The sequence below is a fragment of the Bos grunniens genome, chromosome 26 (assembly GCF_055505025.1).
Source record: "Bos grunniens cultivar Pamir isolate PY7600 chromosome 26, Bosgru_T2T1.0, whole genome shotgun sequence".
NCBI lineage: Eukaryota > Metazoa > Chordata > Mammalia > Artiodactyla > Bovidae > Bos > Bos grunniens.
The window spans coordinates 43,434,358-43,449,293 of record NC_141190.1 but is presented as its reverse complement, the minus strand read 5'-3'; the positions used below and the strand labels follow the sequence as shown (position 1 = coordinate 43,449,293).

The 14,936-nt window shown below is 55.7% G+C and overlaps 1 protein-coding gene and 1 long non-coding RNA gene across 4 annotated transcripts in view; both read left to right on the top strand.

Annotated features, from left to right (window-relative positions):
* The window catches only part of CHST15 (carbohydrate sulfotransferase 15), an 80,459-nt gene extending 76,710 nt beyond the window's left edge, over positions 1 to 3,749 (top strand). For all 3 annotated transcript variants that reach the window (XM_086377086.1, XM_086377088.1, XM_086377087.1), the window contains exon 8: positions 1,398 to 3,749. In XM_086377086.1, coding sequence (XP_086233212.1) covers positions 1,398 to 1,588 — 191 coding nt within the window. In that variant the 3' untranslated portion in view covers positions 1,589 to 3,749. The remainder of the gene's footprint in view (positions 1 to 1,397) is intronic.
* Positions 3,750 to 9,498: 5,749 nt separating this feature from the next.
* Positions 9,499 to 12,358, top strand: LOC147344492 (uncharacterized). Its single transcript, XR_015155141.1, has 2 exons — positions 9,499 to 10,303; positions 11,163 to 12,358. It is a non-coding gene; the product is annotated as an uncharacterized LOC147344492 (long non-coding RNA).
* Positions 12,359 to 14,936: the final 2,578 nt, after the last annotated feature.

Below are 14,936 nucleotides of genomic sequence, written 5' to 3'. Positions count from 1 at the left end.
CTCCTGGGCCTCCAGGGTGAAGGACCCTGTCCCCACCCAGAGGAGACCGTCCCCTCGAGTCCCTGGTGGCACTTTGTGGTGGCAGGCTAATTCGCTGGCCCCAGTGACGGCTGGTAGAGGCGTGTACACGGGTGCAGAGGGTCCCCGGTGGGCAGCACCCAGGACCCCTCGAGAGGCTGGGCCGGCCTGCACGTTCCTCCCCCACAGCCACCCAGACGCCCCCGCAGCCCTGTCTGATGAGCTTGCCTGGGAGTTTTGTCAGTTGAATATTTCCTGAGATCCATTTGCCCGCCGCTGGGACTCAGGGCCCTTTTGTCATTTGATTCCTGTCTCCTTCTCGCGGAGACCTGGTAATGCAGTCGAGTGTGATTACCTTTTCCTTTTAAGGCCTGGAACCGTTTTTCCTTCGACTGGGCCACCTGCAGACTCTGGCACATTTCAGTGACTCGTCTTTGGTCCCTAAGATGGACGCTGGCAAAGGCCAGTCCGTTCCTTCCCTGTCACGTAACCCAGGGACACTGGGGTGTAGTTTCTGTGCATGGACTCAGGACTTCAGCCTGACCCTGAGAGCCCTGGGGCGCAGAGGCCGAGTGGAGATCCTGGAGGATGAGCCAGTGAGAGGCTTCAGGTCCTGCGGGCTGGGGGTGGAGGCCGCACTCTTGGGAGGCAGCACCTGCTGGTTTGTTCTTGGGCCTCCCCCCACGGACACCCCTGCTGTAGCTGGAGGTTCAGCCAGTGGGGGGTTCCTGGGCACGGGTGGCCCCCACCCCTCCCCCCGTGGTGACTGCACAGCAGGACACACGGGGAGAAATACGGCTCCACCACGAGGCCCTCTGCAGCGGCCTGGAGTGGAAATGGTGGAGGCAGAATTCGAGTGGCCGGTTGCAGAGCATCTCCATGCGGAGGCCGCGTGTGGCAGGCCACAGCTCTCCAGGCACAGGCCGGCTCCTCTTTACGGGGCTTTGGAAGTGAAACCAGGAGGCGAGGCTGCACCCAGAGACCCAGCTGTGCTTCCAGGGTGGCAAACACACCAGACCACGTAGAAGGCATCTGCTTACAACGCAGGAGACTTGGGTTCGATCCCTGGGTCAGGAAGATCCCCTGGAGAAGGCAATGGCAACCCACTCCAGTACCCTTGCCTGGAAAATCCAATGGACAGACGAGCCTGGTAGGCTACAGTCCACGGGGTCACAAAGAGTCGGACACGACTGAGCGACTTCACTTTCACTTTTCACTTTCCCTCAGCAACTCCGAAATGAATCCAGCCAAAGAATCTGAATCTCCATACACATTCTTACAGGAACCTCCTGTCTTCCCAGGAAGCATGGCCTGGATTCTCTCATTAGGGTTTCTTATGCCCCTCACTGGCCTCACAGGCTCTTTCCTTTGCGTTCTAGGACCCTTAAGTGAGAAGCAAGAGGCCTTGATGACCAAGAGCCCAGCATCCAACACACGGCGTCCTGAGGACCGGGATCTGGGGCCCATGTGGCCGGTCACCCAGAGGCTCCTGCGGGACTTCTACGGGCCTTTCAACGCCCGGCTGGCGCAGGTCCTCGCCGACGAGGCCTTCCTGTGGAGGAAGACGTGAAACCGGCTTCCCGGCGCCGGCAGGGCCGCGGTTTCTGTGACTTCCATGGTCTGAAGGTCTCTCTTGGGGAACCCTTGCACTCAGAGCTTGGAGGAGACCCCCCCTCCCTGGGCCCATGTTTGTGGAACCCGGTTCCGAATCCTTTGTGATGTCACGCAGCCCAGCAAGGACCCATCGCCAAGCCTTGGATGGAGGCTGTTGGAGATTCCACTTGGAAAGGGGTCCCCTTCTGCTCTGAGAGTGTCCAGGCTCCGGGACGAGGCAGGCGGGCGCTGGGTGGGGTGCAGGAGGGTGCTGGGTGTGGAGTCCGGGCTTTGACGATTCCGAGATCCACTGGAGGCCCCACCCCAGGGAGGGCCAGGATACACACTACACATTCAGTTTCACAATCCTCTGTTCAGGTCACTAAACCTCAGGATGGCGGAGAATGGAGGCTTTTTCATTTTTTTTTTTCACCTTTTACCCCAAAGTCAGCCCTTCTGTCTCTTCAGATATAAACCCCATCAATTTCACTATTTACGAGAGAAAAGACACAAGTCAATTTTGGGTAGCATGTTCCTGTCTCGGACCTCCTCCCCTTCTGTCCTCGTGGACTTTACTTATGTTTAAAAAGAAAGTGAATGTATTTAAAACAAACCACTTTCTGCATTCACTGGCTGGAGCTCTCTTTTTCTGTCCACGTAGATGTTTTCTCAAGAGTTTTTTTTTTTTTTTTCAATTTCTAACTGGAGGTATAAATTCAGTTTAAAATCAGAAGGGAAATGGTCACTGTTAATGCCAGACTGAACACCTTAAAGGAATCGATGGAAAAATCTGTGCACCTTGGCTCCAGCTGTGCCCCCGAGGGCCTCAGAGAGCTGCCCGTGCTGGGAGGTTTTAGTTCTGGGGGCGACAGGCTGCACTGCTCTGCCTTCCTCTGTGGTGAGCTTGTTACCACCTTCTCCTCCGTACGTGGCCAGAGGGGCTTCCTCACCCAGAGAACTGCAGAATGCCCGTTTCGGATCCAGAAATAGACATGTGAGCTCTGCCTGGGCCGGACGAGCTGTGCTGGGATTCCATACGAGAAAGCCGGGAGCAGATCCTTGACAGAACTTTCTGGGCCACTTGGCAACTCGGTTTGCTGTCAGATGCGCTGACGGTCTTGCTGTTTCTTGGAGGTGATGGGAAAGATTGAACACCATCCTTGCACACAAGCCCCCAGGCGGGACCCCCAGCTAAACTCTGCGCATGGTTGTCAGTGGAAGCTTCTGTGAGTCAGAGGTCTCCAGGTCGAGGTGCCAGGCACACCACCAGTCAGAAAGTGCAAACGCCTCCACGGGCAGCCGCCACTCATGGGGCTGAGGATTCACTCAGCTGTCCCATCCCTACTGCCGTTGGAGGTGGGATTCTCTGTCCACACGGCGGGCTCACCCGGGCACGGCCGGGCTGTTTCTTCTGTGGAGGAGCCCGGGTCCCGAGCACCCACTTTCAGGGACAGGCCCCCTCTTCCTCTCTCCCCGTGGCACTTGGAGCAGCAGCGCACAGGAGACCTGGCCTGAGCGTGAGGTTCTGTAGGAAGATATCACTGGCGCATACGTGTGTATTTCTTTGCAGTACAGGGGTGCGTGTGTGGGTGCGTGCATGTGTTTCTCAGCGGGTTCCCTTCAGTTCTGTTGCCTGTCAGCCCCCTCTGCTCTGGACTCAACCCCCATTCATGGGTTCATTTCTCTGCCAGTTCTTCAACAGCTCGTCAGTTTCAGCCCACGTTTTGCTCCTCGGCCCCAACCGTGGTCACCAGGACTTTGCTCACGCACCCCCTGCATGTGAGCAACATGCAGCGTAATTCTACTTCTTACAGAAGTGTTAACCGAAAGTCTGACTTCCAATATTATTTGGTTTATTATACGAATCTTTCTACAGACACAGGCCCATCCATCCGCGCGGACCCGGTTTCTCCAGGGGCCTTTCTCCAAAGGGCTGGCTGGCTGTCGCCTTTGCTTTCCTCTGCTCTCTCGCGTGCAAGGCCCCTCTCCTGGTGACAGCAGAGCTGCCATTTCGAGCGGTGGTCCTTGAGCCCATCATCCCAAACCAAAGCGAATCAGAGCCTCTCTCACTACCCAGGTTACTGTGTGTCCCCAAAGCTGTGCATCCGATTGTATTAAACTATGCCCCCTTCGTTGCATTAAGGTGTGTTCATGAACCATCATTGTGCTGTCCTTTTGTTAATACTGATCGTAATTAAACGTGGACCCCAGAGGGCACGCCCTTCCTCCTTAGCCGTCACAGCACCCATGGGAGTGTGTCTGCCGAGCGCAGGCGTGTGAAGGAGCCACAGGAGGAGCTCAGCGTCTCGCCTGCTGCACTATGAACCCTGTACTCAGGGGACCTGCCACGCGTGGCGATGGTGAGAGAGAGGACGTGGACGTCCCCAGGGACTCCGGCGGATGGTGTGAGTAAGGGCGGCGAGGTGCAGCCCTGTCCAAGACGGGCCTAATGTCATCTTCAGACATTCAGGTTTCAAGCTTGGGTGATCAAAGGTCCTGCTGCTCCCAACAGGCTGCTTTCCTCATGTCTCAGGCCTGCCTGGCCCCTGGGGGCTGTGACTTTGAGGTTCCTGGTGTCACTGTGTGCATGTCATTGTCCCTGGACACCCCAAGGCCCCTAGGTGCAGCCAGGGCAAGCCTGAGGGAGATGAGGTCACCTCAGGTCTGGGGCTGCGGGAGCCTGGGTCATCCTGGAGGCAGTGGGAAGCTGGGTCGGTTCCCGAATTCTGGAAGGACCCTCTCTGGGTTCTCCTCTCCCCAGCACAGCCCCCGATACTGGTGTGTCGGAGGGGAGAGGTGGTAGCAAGGCCGGGCCTGCCAACGAGGAAACCCCCAGCTCTTGATGGCAAAGCCAGGAACAGCTTCACTCAGCAAGGAAGGTGCTGGGCCCGTGAGAAGAAGGGGCGGTGGGAGACGGGGATGGGGGCAGATGGGTGTGTCTGGAAGGTGGATCCCAGGACCCCCTCCCCCGGGGCCTGTCCAAAACCCCTGCTGCTGTGAGGCCACTCCCACCCCCACTCGGGACCCAGCTCTCAGGGAACATTCTGATGAGGACCATCTATATCTGAGTGCTCAGTCTCTTCAGTCGTGTCCAACTCTTTGTGACCCTGTAGACTGTAGTCCACCAGGTTTCTCTATCCATGTGGACTCTCCAGGCAAGAATACTGGAGTGGGTCACCATGCCCTCCTCCAGGGGATCTTCCCCACCTAGGGATCGAACCCGGATCTCTTAAGTCTCCTGCATTGGCATGCTGGTTCTTTACCACTAGCGCCACCTGGACTCTGGGCTACAGGATGCTAAAGCTGGATCAGCTTTCCTTCCCGTCTACAGGTCACACCTGCAAAGCCCATTTCCCAGGTAACATGACATATCTCTCGGTTCCAGGAATTAGGATGTAGGCATCTTTGGGAACCTTTATCCAGTCAGCAACAGGGGGTGGTCCCCTGAGCAGATTGGCAGTCAGAGGATGCAGGGGGTGCCCACTGGCCTGCCCCTTTCGGACAAGCAGGTCTGAGTGGGCAGCGTCTGCCTAGCAGAGGGAGGCCCAGCTTCCCAATGTTCTGTTCTGAGACGGCGCCTGTGAGAGGAGGGAGGAGACAGGGCGAATGGCGAGTGGTTCCTTCATATGTTTCTTCCAAGTGAGCCTTGCTGTGGTCCCAGGGGGACCTGCAGAAGCCACACGGGCACTTCTGAGTTTCTGAAGTTCAGCTGCTCTGAAGTGAGTCATGCTTCCACGGGAGTCGCTTTTGAAAACCACACAAACGGTTAGAATGTTTTCTGGCCCCCGAGGGGCTCTTGGGGACCCACCGGCCTCCAAGAGGGAAGCCTTTGGAAAGCAACCACCAACCTCGCTGTCAGCGCCTGGGCCTCGTGGCCCCAGGCTGACCTCCACTCTGTGACCTTGGCTCCGTCCTTGCTGCTGAAGCCCTGTCCTGTCAGCATGGCCTTGCCCCCCTCGTGTTGCCTGCCCCTGCCCCTCGTGGTGCCTGGCCCCACCCCCTCGTGGTGCCCATCCTTTGCAGAACGGCTCTTGCAGGTCCCAGTGGGCAGGGCAGAGGCTGGGCGGTCCTGGGCCTCTTTGACCTGCAGGTGGCTGTCCCTGAGAGCCTGCAGGTGACGAGGACACCACAGAGACGGAAGTGGTGGCACCTCAGCATCTGCAGAGGCCCCCCCGGAGGAATAATAGTCATTGCCCCTTGTCTGCCACTTGGAGTGGCTGGGTCCTCCCGCCAGGGGTCGGGACCAATCGGTTGCACCTGCTTTCATCACCCGTGCACTTGGGCAGAGCAAGAAGTAGGGCTGTCCATCCTGTGTGAGTACCCTGCCCTGTGGGTGCCCGGCTTTGAGTCTGGGGCACAGAGGAGAGTAGAAGGGGGCCTCAGCCCCCACAGTGGAGAACCCCAGCTGGGGGTAGCAGGGCAGTGAGCATGGGGGGCTGCCAGGGCTCCCAGGGCTTTCTGTCCACCTCCAGCTCTGAGCGGGCCCTTTAAGGTCAGGCCCAGGTCAGATCTAGAAGCAGGTTGTCTGGACCCTGGGCCTCCCAGGTCTCAGGACTTTCCCAAGACCTCCGTGAGGTAGTGGGGGACCCCGCCCTTCACTTCCCTGAGAAATTCCCTTCTCCCAGAGCAGAGAAAGCCCGGGTCCTGGGAATAAGGCTGGAAGGCTTCCAGCCTCTTCTCTTGGAGTCATGGGCCATCTTTCTTCACCATTCTTCCCCTGAAAGGCACAGTCTGACTTGCACCCACCAAATTTGGCCCCCGAAGAGGACAGTGTGGGGAGGGGGTGTGGGGCCAGCCCCGGGCCTGGAGCCAGATGAGCTGGGTTCAAGGCCGGGGCTGTGTCCACCCCATCTCCTTGCGGACACCACAGGCCCCGGTAATGGTACATGAAAGTATAAAGTGAGGATCCAAGAGCTACCCGTCTACCTGAGGTCCCACAGTTCCGATCTCTGGAAAGAACAAGCAGATTGTCAATTCAGAAGTTTTCCTTTATATCTTCCAAGTCAGAGCTCTTAACCATGCCACAGCGTACATTCCCCACCCCTCATCAGCCTCCCCCTCCCCAGCTGCCTGTCTGTATTTCACGTGTCAGCCCCATCTCTGATACCCTTAGGCATAGGGCAGCAGTTTCTGGGTCTTCTGGGCAGAGGTTTCTGCAGACCTGCCCACCTAGGGGTCTAGGTGGTGACCAGAGCTTCTAGGGGAAAACAAAGGGAAGCAGACAGGGCTTTGTTCGGCCAGAAGGGTTTTGCTGTTGAGACTCCTGCCGGCAGAGGAATCCTCCAAGTCCTGGGTCGGCGAAGCCTCCCACTCACAGGACCAAGAAGACTTTAGGGGGCTGGCTGTGGGGGCTTTGGAGTCACAACATAAACGGACAGGCTGTCCCTGGACTCAGCCCTGCCCGGTGGCCTCAAAGGCACCAAGGGGACACCCAGCTAGAAAGTCTGCAGAGTCCGCATTTAACTTCTTAGCAAGGGTTTTCTGAGCATCTACTTTGCACAAGGCTCTGGGCCGAGCATTAGGGTGGAGGGGAGGCTGCTCGTCTGTTCATTCAGTGATTGCTTCACTGGTTCTTTCACCACGTATTTATGGGGCCTTGACTGTGTGAAGTGGGGGTGGGGGAGGGCAAAGGTCAGAGGTCAGAGGCCCGGATGAGGCCCTGAGCTGTGTCCACGGTAGGCGGGATGGGCTGGGTGAGGTCAGAATTCTCGGAGCATCCGTAAATCCTTCTTAACCACATACACGTTCTTAAACATTTGATTTTTACTTAAAGTATTTAAAGTACATTCATGTATCTGTTTTCTGATATAAGGGCCAAGGCCTTTTGCCCCAACATGAGTCTGCAGATTGGAGTTTCGGTCGTCTTTGCGGCCGAAACCACATCGTTCTGAATCAGCGCTGGTTTCTGGTTTTCGTTCTCTAAAGGCGCACGAGAACTGAAAGGCCCTTGTGAAGCGTCGGAAGGCAGAGTCCTTCGTCATACGTGTAGTTACTCCCCTTGTGTATGCTGGGACTTACCAACCCTTCCGACCTGGTTTTCAGAAAGTGACTCATATTTTCCACTCGTATTTCATTTGTTTACATCAGCGGTTCTCAAGCTGTGGTCCGAGGATGCTGGCGACCCTCAAGACCCTTTCAAGAGACCCACCAGGCAAAACTAAGACTCTTCATGACCATACCAAGACGTCGTTCACCCTTTACCCTCTCATTTCCTCTCGAAAGTACAAATGATGAATTCTAGAGGCTGAAGCTTTCTCTGATAGCTGATGGACTACACGCTTGTGCATTCATGGGCTTTGAAAATCTTTCAACCTCAATTTCTCCTGTAGGGAAGCCTGGTGTTCTGCAGGCCATGGGCTTGCAGAGTTGGACACAACTGAGCGACTGAACAACAACAAATACTGATAGATGTGAACCATATAAACAAAAGCTCTTTGGGAATCTTCAATAATTTTTAAGAGTGCAAAGGAGTCTGGCTACCAAACAGTTTGAGAACTGCTAGTTTCTATATTTATTAAATCATACATTTCTGATATCAAGCACAATTGGCATAAGAAAGACTTGGGAATAAGCGTAACTGACTTGCAATAAACACAGAGTTGACTGGAGGGAATTTTGCAGAAAGGCCAAGAGCACTAAGCCTGCCCTGAGCATTGGCTAGGATGCTGCGGAATGAGGAGATGGGCATCTGTCTGCGCGGAGGCAGACGAGAGGCATCCACGGTACCCGAGGCGACGGAGTGACAGCGATGATGCTGTTACGGAACACGTGCTGCGCGCCAGGGCCTGTGCTCAGTGTCTCCGTGGAGCCTCACCACCACCCTGAGAGAGGGCTTCTGCTTATACAGATGGGGCAGCTGAGGCTGAGAGGGGCCGACACTAATAAGCCCAAGACCAGCCCCCCGCCGCCCAGCTCCTGAGGAGCAGAGTTAGGCCTGGATCTCAGGTCTGCTGATCTCCAGGACCTGCCTCTTAACCAGCTGTCCTCACCCCTGAGTCCCTGAAGTCTCCCCAGTTTCTAAGGAGTCAGGTGGGGCGGGCAGTGAAGTCAGGTGGGTACCCGTACCTTCCGCACAGTCTGGGCCGGGAGGCCGACATGGGCAGTGGGGACTGAGGTCAGGACCAGGTGGCCTCTTCAAGTCATTTCCTTGTGGAAGCAGCGGAATGGACATGAACGGTGCCCCACCCCCTCTTCCGTGCACCCCATCAGTCGGTGCCAGCCTTGTAGGGGCCTTTGGGCAGAGCCTTGATCCTGGCCTCTGCCCCCTCTTTCTGCCTCCCCTCTGTGTCCCGCACCCATCTGGAAGGGAGGAAGCTGAGCTCTGTGTGTGCTGAGCCCCTGACTTTTTAGGGGTTCGAACAGGAGGGACCGGCTGCTCCAGGGGCCCTTCCATCTCATGGTCTGAAGCTTCCTCAGAGCCCAGGAATCCTGGGTTGCCCCCATCCTGCCAGTTCTGAGGTTAGTGAGGGGCCCTCTGTGTTCCCTGTGGGCAACAGCTCCTGCGGCCCTGTGGTCTGGAGTCACGGGTGAGGAATGGGGAGTGGCCGCTTCCCTCCTCGGGGCTGGCCTCCCCACGGTCACCATGGAGATCATTCGTTTACTCCCACCTCCCCATGAGATAATCTGGAGAAACTGCCATTTTTCTATACTTTCAACATGATGTGGAATTCAGGCAAATTCCAAAGCCAGGCCAGCCTCCAGTTCCAAAGGCAGCCTACACGGACCTTAGGGTGCCGGCCAACTTCCCCTAAGAGAGCACGCACCTCACCTCTGCTCCACATTGTCTGTCTCCCTGCCTTTGCTCAAGCCATTGTGCCATCAGGAGTGCCCACCCTCCCCATTGTTCAACTGAGTCAACTTCATCCCCAAGGCCAAGTGCAAACATTACCTCCTCCTCCATGACGGCCTCCTGGGTTCCACCCTGTCTCCCACCTCCTGACCTGCTTGAGGACTCTTCCCCTCCTTGTCTCACCTCTGTCTAGCTTGGCCCTGATTGCTTTCTACGTGACTCGGTAGTCACTCATGTGTTTTTGTCTCCCGTCCAGACAGTGGATCCTGGGGACACACAGGCTGTTCCTTCCTCCACCCTCAGATACCCAGCCGTGGAGCGATGTTCCCGAGAGGGAGGCCGAGAGTGCCTGGAGAGAGAACTGAACTGGGAGCTTGGTGATCTGGACGAACCTGAGCAAGTGGTTTGACTTCTCCGAACCCCGTTTTCCCCAACTTCTGAACAGTGTGAGGGACCTGGAGGATTGCAAGGGGCCTTTTCAGATCTGCGTTTCTCTTTGTTGCCTTTTGAGAACTCGCCACATTCCCCAAGCTGCTTCCATGCCCAATGTGTTTTGCAGAGAAAGTGTCTGGAGAAGGGATTGGGGCGGGTGTGGCAACCCCCTCCCCATTCTTCAGGGATTCCAGGAAACCGGACCTGGGAGTAGGAGGCTCCCACTGACATGCAGCCCTGTGCTGCCCCCGTGTGACCTATGTGGGCACTGCACCAGGAAAGCCTTTCTCACCAACCTCTCTGAGGGCTACCCTGACAGATGCCTGTCACCAACCTGGCTGGCCCACTCGACCTCCCGCTGTCTTCCTGCTCACCTCTCACCTGGGCCAGGGAGCTCCTGGCGACCAAGGATCACCTTAGGATGAGGACGCCCCAGGGTGGAAGGACTAAGATCTCCGATCAGCCAACCAGGCGAGTTGTTCTGTGTGGCAGAGAAGGGATTACAGGGGCCTCCAGAGGTGCTCACACGTGCTTCTTGGTCTCCAGGCCCTTCCCAACCCCTGTCTCAGCTAAGAGGCCTGCAGGCCATGTAGGATCATGCCTGTCATGCCTTTAGAGAAAGGGAGGCTGGGAAAGGGTCAGACTGACTCCCAGTCCAGTGGTCCATCTGCTCCATCTGGGGCCACCAGGACACAGTGCCTGATACACTGAGCTGAGACCCTTCTGTCCTTTGGGACTGGTGGTGGTCAGACACACACACTCCCCCACCAGCCCCTCCCCATCTCAATCCTTCCCACGTGGATGCCTCCCCTTCTCAACCTTGACCGCCCACCTACCCTTCCAAGTACCCTGTCCTGAGCGGACCTGAACTTGGGTCTCATGCACCCTCCCAGGCTCAGGAGAGCCTGGGGGAGCCCTGACCCCCCCAGGGGGCCCTCAGAGGTGGGAGTGTAGGTGATGAGGACCAGGCTAGAGCTCCTTCCTCACCCATCGTTGTTCTGCCGTCTCCACTCCCCACAGCATCCTTCCTGGGCTCTTCTGTCTCCTTGCAAAATGGACCTTGAGGCTCCCGGCTCCAGGGCCATCTCCATAAGCCAGGCTTTGTGGCCTCTAGCCCCACCCAGGCAGGCTCGGCTACCCTTGTCCTTCCTAGATGTGAGGGGACAGAGCTCAGGGGTCCAGGGGGACCCCCTTTCCCCAGGCGGTCCTTTGCTGACACTTGTCCTGCCTTAGTGTAGGCACACTGAGGTGTTGGGCTTCCACGTGGCAGCGGGTACTCCTCCTGCTTGACCTGACCTTCTTTCCCTGCTGCTTGCTCTCTCTCCTGCAGTGAGGCATGTGCTGAATGGAGCAAAGCTGGCTGGGCTGGACTTGGGTTCCAATAGGCAGGTCTGGAGACATGGCCACAAGGCAGCTCTGGGAGTGTCTAGGGTGTCAATGACAAGCCAAGCTTGGCACAATCCAGAAGAATCGCTGTGCCCACGCTGCCAGGACATTCAAAGACACACTGCCTAACGAGCAAAGAAAATGACCGCGCTTTACCAGCAGCTGCTGCAAGACACGTTTGAAGGGTCCAGTTTGTTATCTTCCCTCCACTTCCTCACAGCTGTCACCCTCGGGCTCCTTAAGCTCCTGCTCATCTGTCCCAGTTGCTTCAGGAGGCTTCTCCCCCGCCACCTGGAGACTGCCCCTTCCAGAGCCCATCAGCTGAGAGGTGATCTGGTCCAGGCTGCTCGCATTTCAGTGGCCAGAACTCATCACGTGCCCCCTCCAGCCATGGGACAGGCAGTCTGCCAGGAGCTGGAAGGAGAATTGATGTCAAGGGTCATCTCTAGTGCTCCCAGCTCCCTCAGAACCCCCACGGGTTCCAGTCTGGCCCTTCTTAGTCATTTTCCCACCTCTCAGTCACTTTCGGATTTTCTGCCTCTTTGTACCTGCACTGCATTCTGTGAAATTCCCTCCCGTTTATGTCTCAGTTCACCAAATCTTTCTACTTCTCTATATCACCAACCCTGGTCTCGAAATTATTAAGTTTTTCATTTTTAAATGACATTTTTGGGTCATTTTCAATTGTAGAATTTCAATTTGGTTCATTTTCAAGTCTGTATTTTTTTTCACAAAACTTTGTTTTTTAAATATGGGTTTTGTTCCTTCTTTATGTCTTTAATCATTCTAAACATGATTTATCATTTCATTTGAACTGTTCTGTTGTTATAAGTGCTTGGAGGATTAATCATTCTGTTTTTTTTTTTAATTTGCTGGCTTCCCTTGTGAATTGTTTCCATGTGTAGTTTGTTATTTTAAAAAATCGTTATGAGTTTTTCTTGGGGTATGTCACCATTTTTTTCTCCTAGGAGATTCCCACGTGCCCTTGGATTGGAGATACTTGCAGAAAGGGCTTTCATTTTTGCTTTGGTCTGAAACCAAAGGTCACTTCTCTGGAAACAAAGTTTGCAATCACTTTTGGCCTTGGGATGCCCTTGCTTTATAGGAGGTATAAATTAAAGCTGTCTATGTGATTGGGAAGGGTTTCTTTTTGTTGTCACTGTTTGTTTATTTGCTGTTCGTTTTCTGTTTTATTCTCAAAAAAAAAAAAAAAAAAGTTTTTTTCTGGAAAAATCCGACACAATTTATCCTGCTTCCTAGGCTAGGAATTAGGGGACATTTATTTAAATATTTTTAATAGCACCCAAGCAGTTTGATGTCCTTTGCAGCAGAAAACATGAAGCAGCGCTTGGGCAGCCAAGCTGGTCGCCCTTCCGCAGAGAATGGACCGCAGGGGCCTGGGAAGCGACCGCGAGGAGGGAGCCGGCGGCCGCGCGTCCTCCAGGGGGCGCTCCTGCCGCGAGCCCAGACCCGTGGGCGCTGTTCTCCCTGGTTAGCTGTGACTACGGGACGCTGAAATTCAGAACGAAAGGAAAAATCCTTACCACCCGTCACTCCCCAAATACATCTACGTACATTTGCATCTATTCGACTGTGTTTTTCAGCATTTGCAGTGTTTTCCTGACTATTTGAGAGATTTGCTGGACTGGCTGGGGAACCAGGACGGGACACACGTCCCACAAGCCCAGCTTGTGTCTTCTGCTGTGACCCTGCTCGGTGGTTCCACCGCTTAAAGCAGTGTCAGTGTCACTCTCCATCAGACTCATGACCAATACTTCGTATATTGCCTCGTGTTTAAAAAATGCTCACAGGCAGGCAGAGCTGGGTTTTCGGGCTTTCCAGTCTCCCGGTCTAAAACCCTCGGGCCAGGACTGAGAAAGAGAAGAGGAGGAGCAAAAAATGGTGAAAATCTTGTGAGTATGTGTGTGTGAGTGTCTATGTGTGTGAGAGTGTGTGCGTGTGTGTGAGTGCGTGAGTGTATATGAGTGCATAAGCGAGTGTGTATGAGTGTGTATGAGTGCGTATGTGAGTGCACGTGTGTGTGTGAGTGCATGCATGTGTGTGTGAGTGTAAATGAGTGCATGAGTGAGTGTGTATGCGTGAGTGCATGTGTGTGTGTGTGTGTGTGAGTGTGTATGTGAGTGAGTGCATGCTTGTGTGAATGTGTGTGTGTATGTGTGAGTATGTGGTGATATCTTCTACCCTCAAGGCTCCTGGGCAGAGCATGCAGCCTTCAGGAAGGAGGCTCCTCTCTGTTAGGGTCCCCAAGAGCAGCAGTGACCACCTGGGTCCCTGGGCCCTGCAGTGGGACCTGCGTTCACCTCCGGGACACTCTGGCCGAGGAGTAGCACCTAGGGGAACAGGGCAGAAAGAGGCCTGTGGGCTGCGTTCAGCCACCGCAGGCCCACCAGGGCTGGGGATGTGGCGAGACCTGCCGTAGAGGAGGGGATGCTGTCCTTGGGATGGGACACCACTGTGTAAGCGGCAGCGGTCATGTCTAGGGCTGCTGGGCGCTACGGAAGCTGGGAGACGGGTGGCTCGGGGGAGGAGAGCTGGAGTAGGGGTGTTACCTGGACATTTGTGTTGATGAAGGAGGTGCGGGGGGCCAGACTGCGGGGGAGAGAGGACAGGATGGCACCTGGGCTGACTTTTAACCTCAGTTCACGTGTCCAGCACAGACTTCTCTGCAGAGCCCATCTGCCTCCTGACCGTCACCACAACCCAGCACCACAAACCGGCCTCAGGGGCCGACACCCCCATCCTCCCCACAGCCAGGGCCCCAGGCCAGGAGCTGTCCTCAGCTCTCTCCCACCCCATTCTCCTCTGGCCTGGGACCCCTCCGGCCCATCCCCTAACTAAGACCAGACTTAGTTAAGACCCCTTCTCATCATCTCCACGCTGCCCCCCAGTGGCTGGGCAGTGGTCTGCCTGCCCTCAGCATCCACGCTGGGTCTCTTTACAATCAATCAGCCAGAAGGAGGCTTGCAGGTGTGAGCTGGGGGCTGTCACTCTGCTGGAACCCTGTCAAGACACCCCCTCACCCGGACAACCACTGAGTCCTTCCTGTGGTCCCGCAGGCCCTGTGTGACCTGCTCTCGTCCTCTGCGACCTCAGTTCCTGCCATATCCCCTCCCTCCTTCCTCCAGGCCCATGAGCCCCTGGCCGGTCCTCGGTGCCCAGGGTCTCTGCACCGTTTATCACCCTGCCTGGCGCTCTCCGGTCACCTGGCAACAAGGCCACCCTGGAGGCTACATTCCAGTCCCTCTGCCTCTGTGTCACAGCACCTTTCATCTTCCGTGTGATCATCTCTCACTGATGAACTTGGCTTACTGTTTTCCCGTTTCCCACAGGGCTTCCCTGGTGGCTCAGACAGTAAAGAATCGGCCTGCAATGCAGGAGGCCCGGGTTTGATCCCTGTGTCAGGAAGATCCCCTGGAGAAGGAAATGGCAGCCCACTCCAGTATTCTTGCCAAGATAATTGCATGGACAGAGGAGCCTGGCAGATAGCAGTCCATGGTATCTCAAAGAACCGGATGAGACTGAGCAAATAACACTTTCGCTAAGTAGCACCATGGAAGGAGGAGTTTTGACTGTAACTCCCTGCTATTTCCTGTCCCAAGCTCCCAGCTCAGTGCCCGGCACAGGCTGGGACCCAGTAGATGCTGTGAATGTTGGATGAACAGGGAGGCTGGCTGCTCACTAAAGGAACTGGAATTTT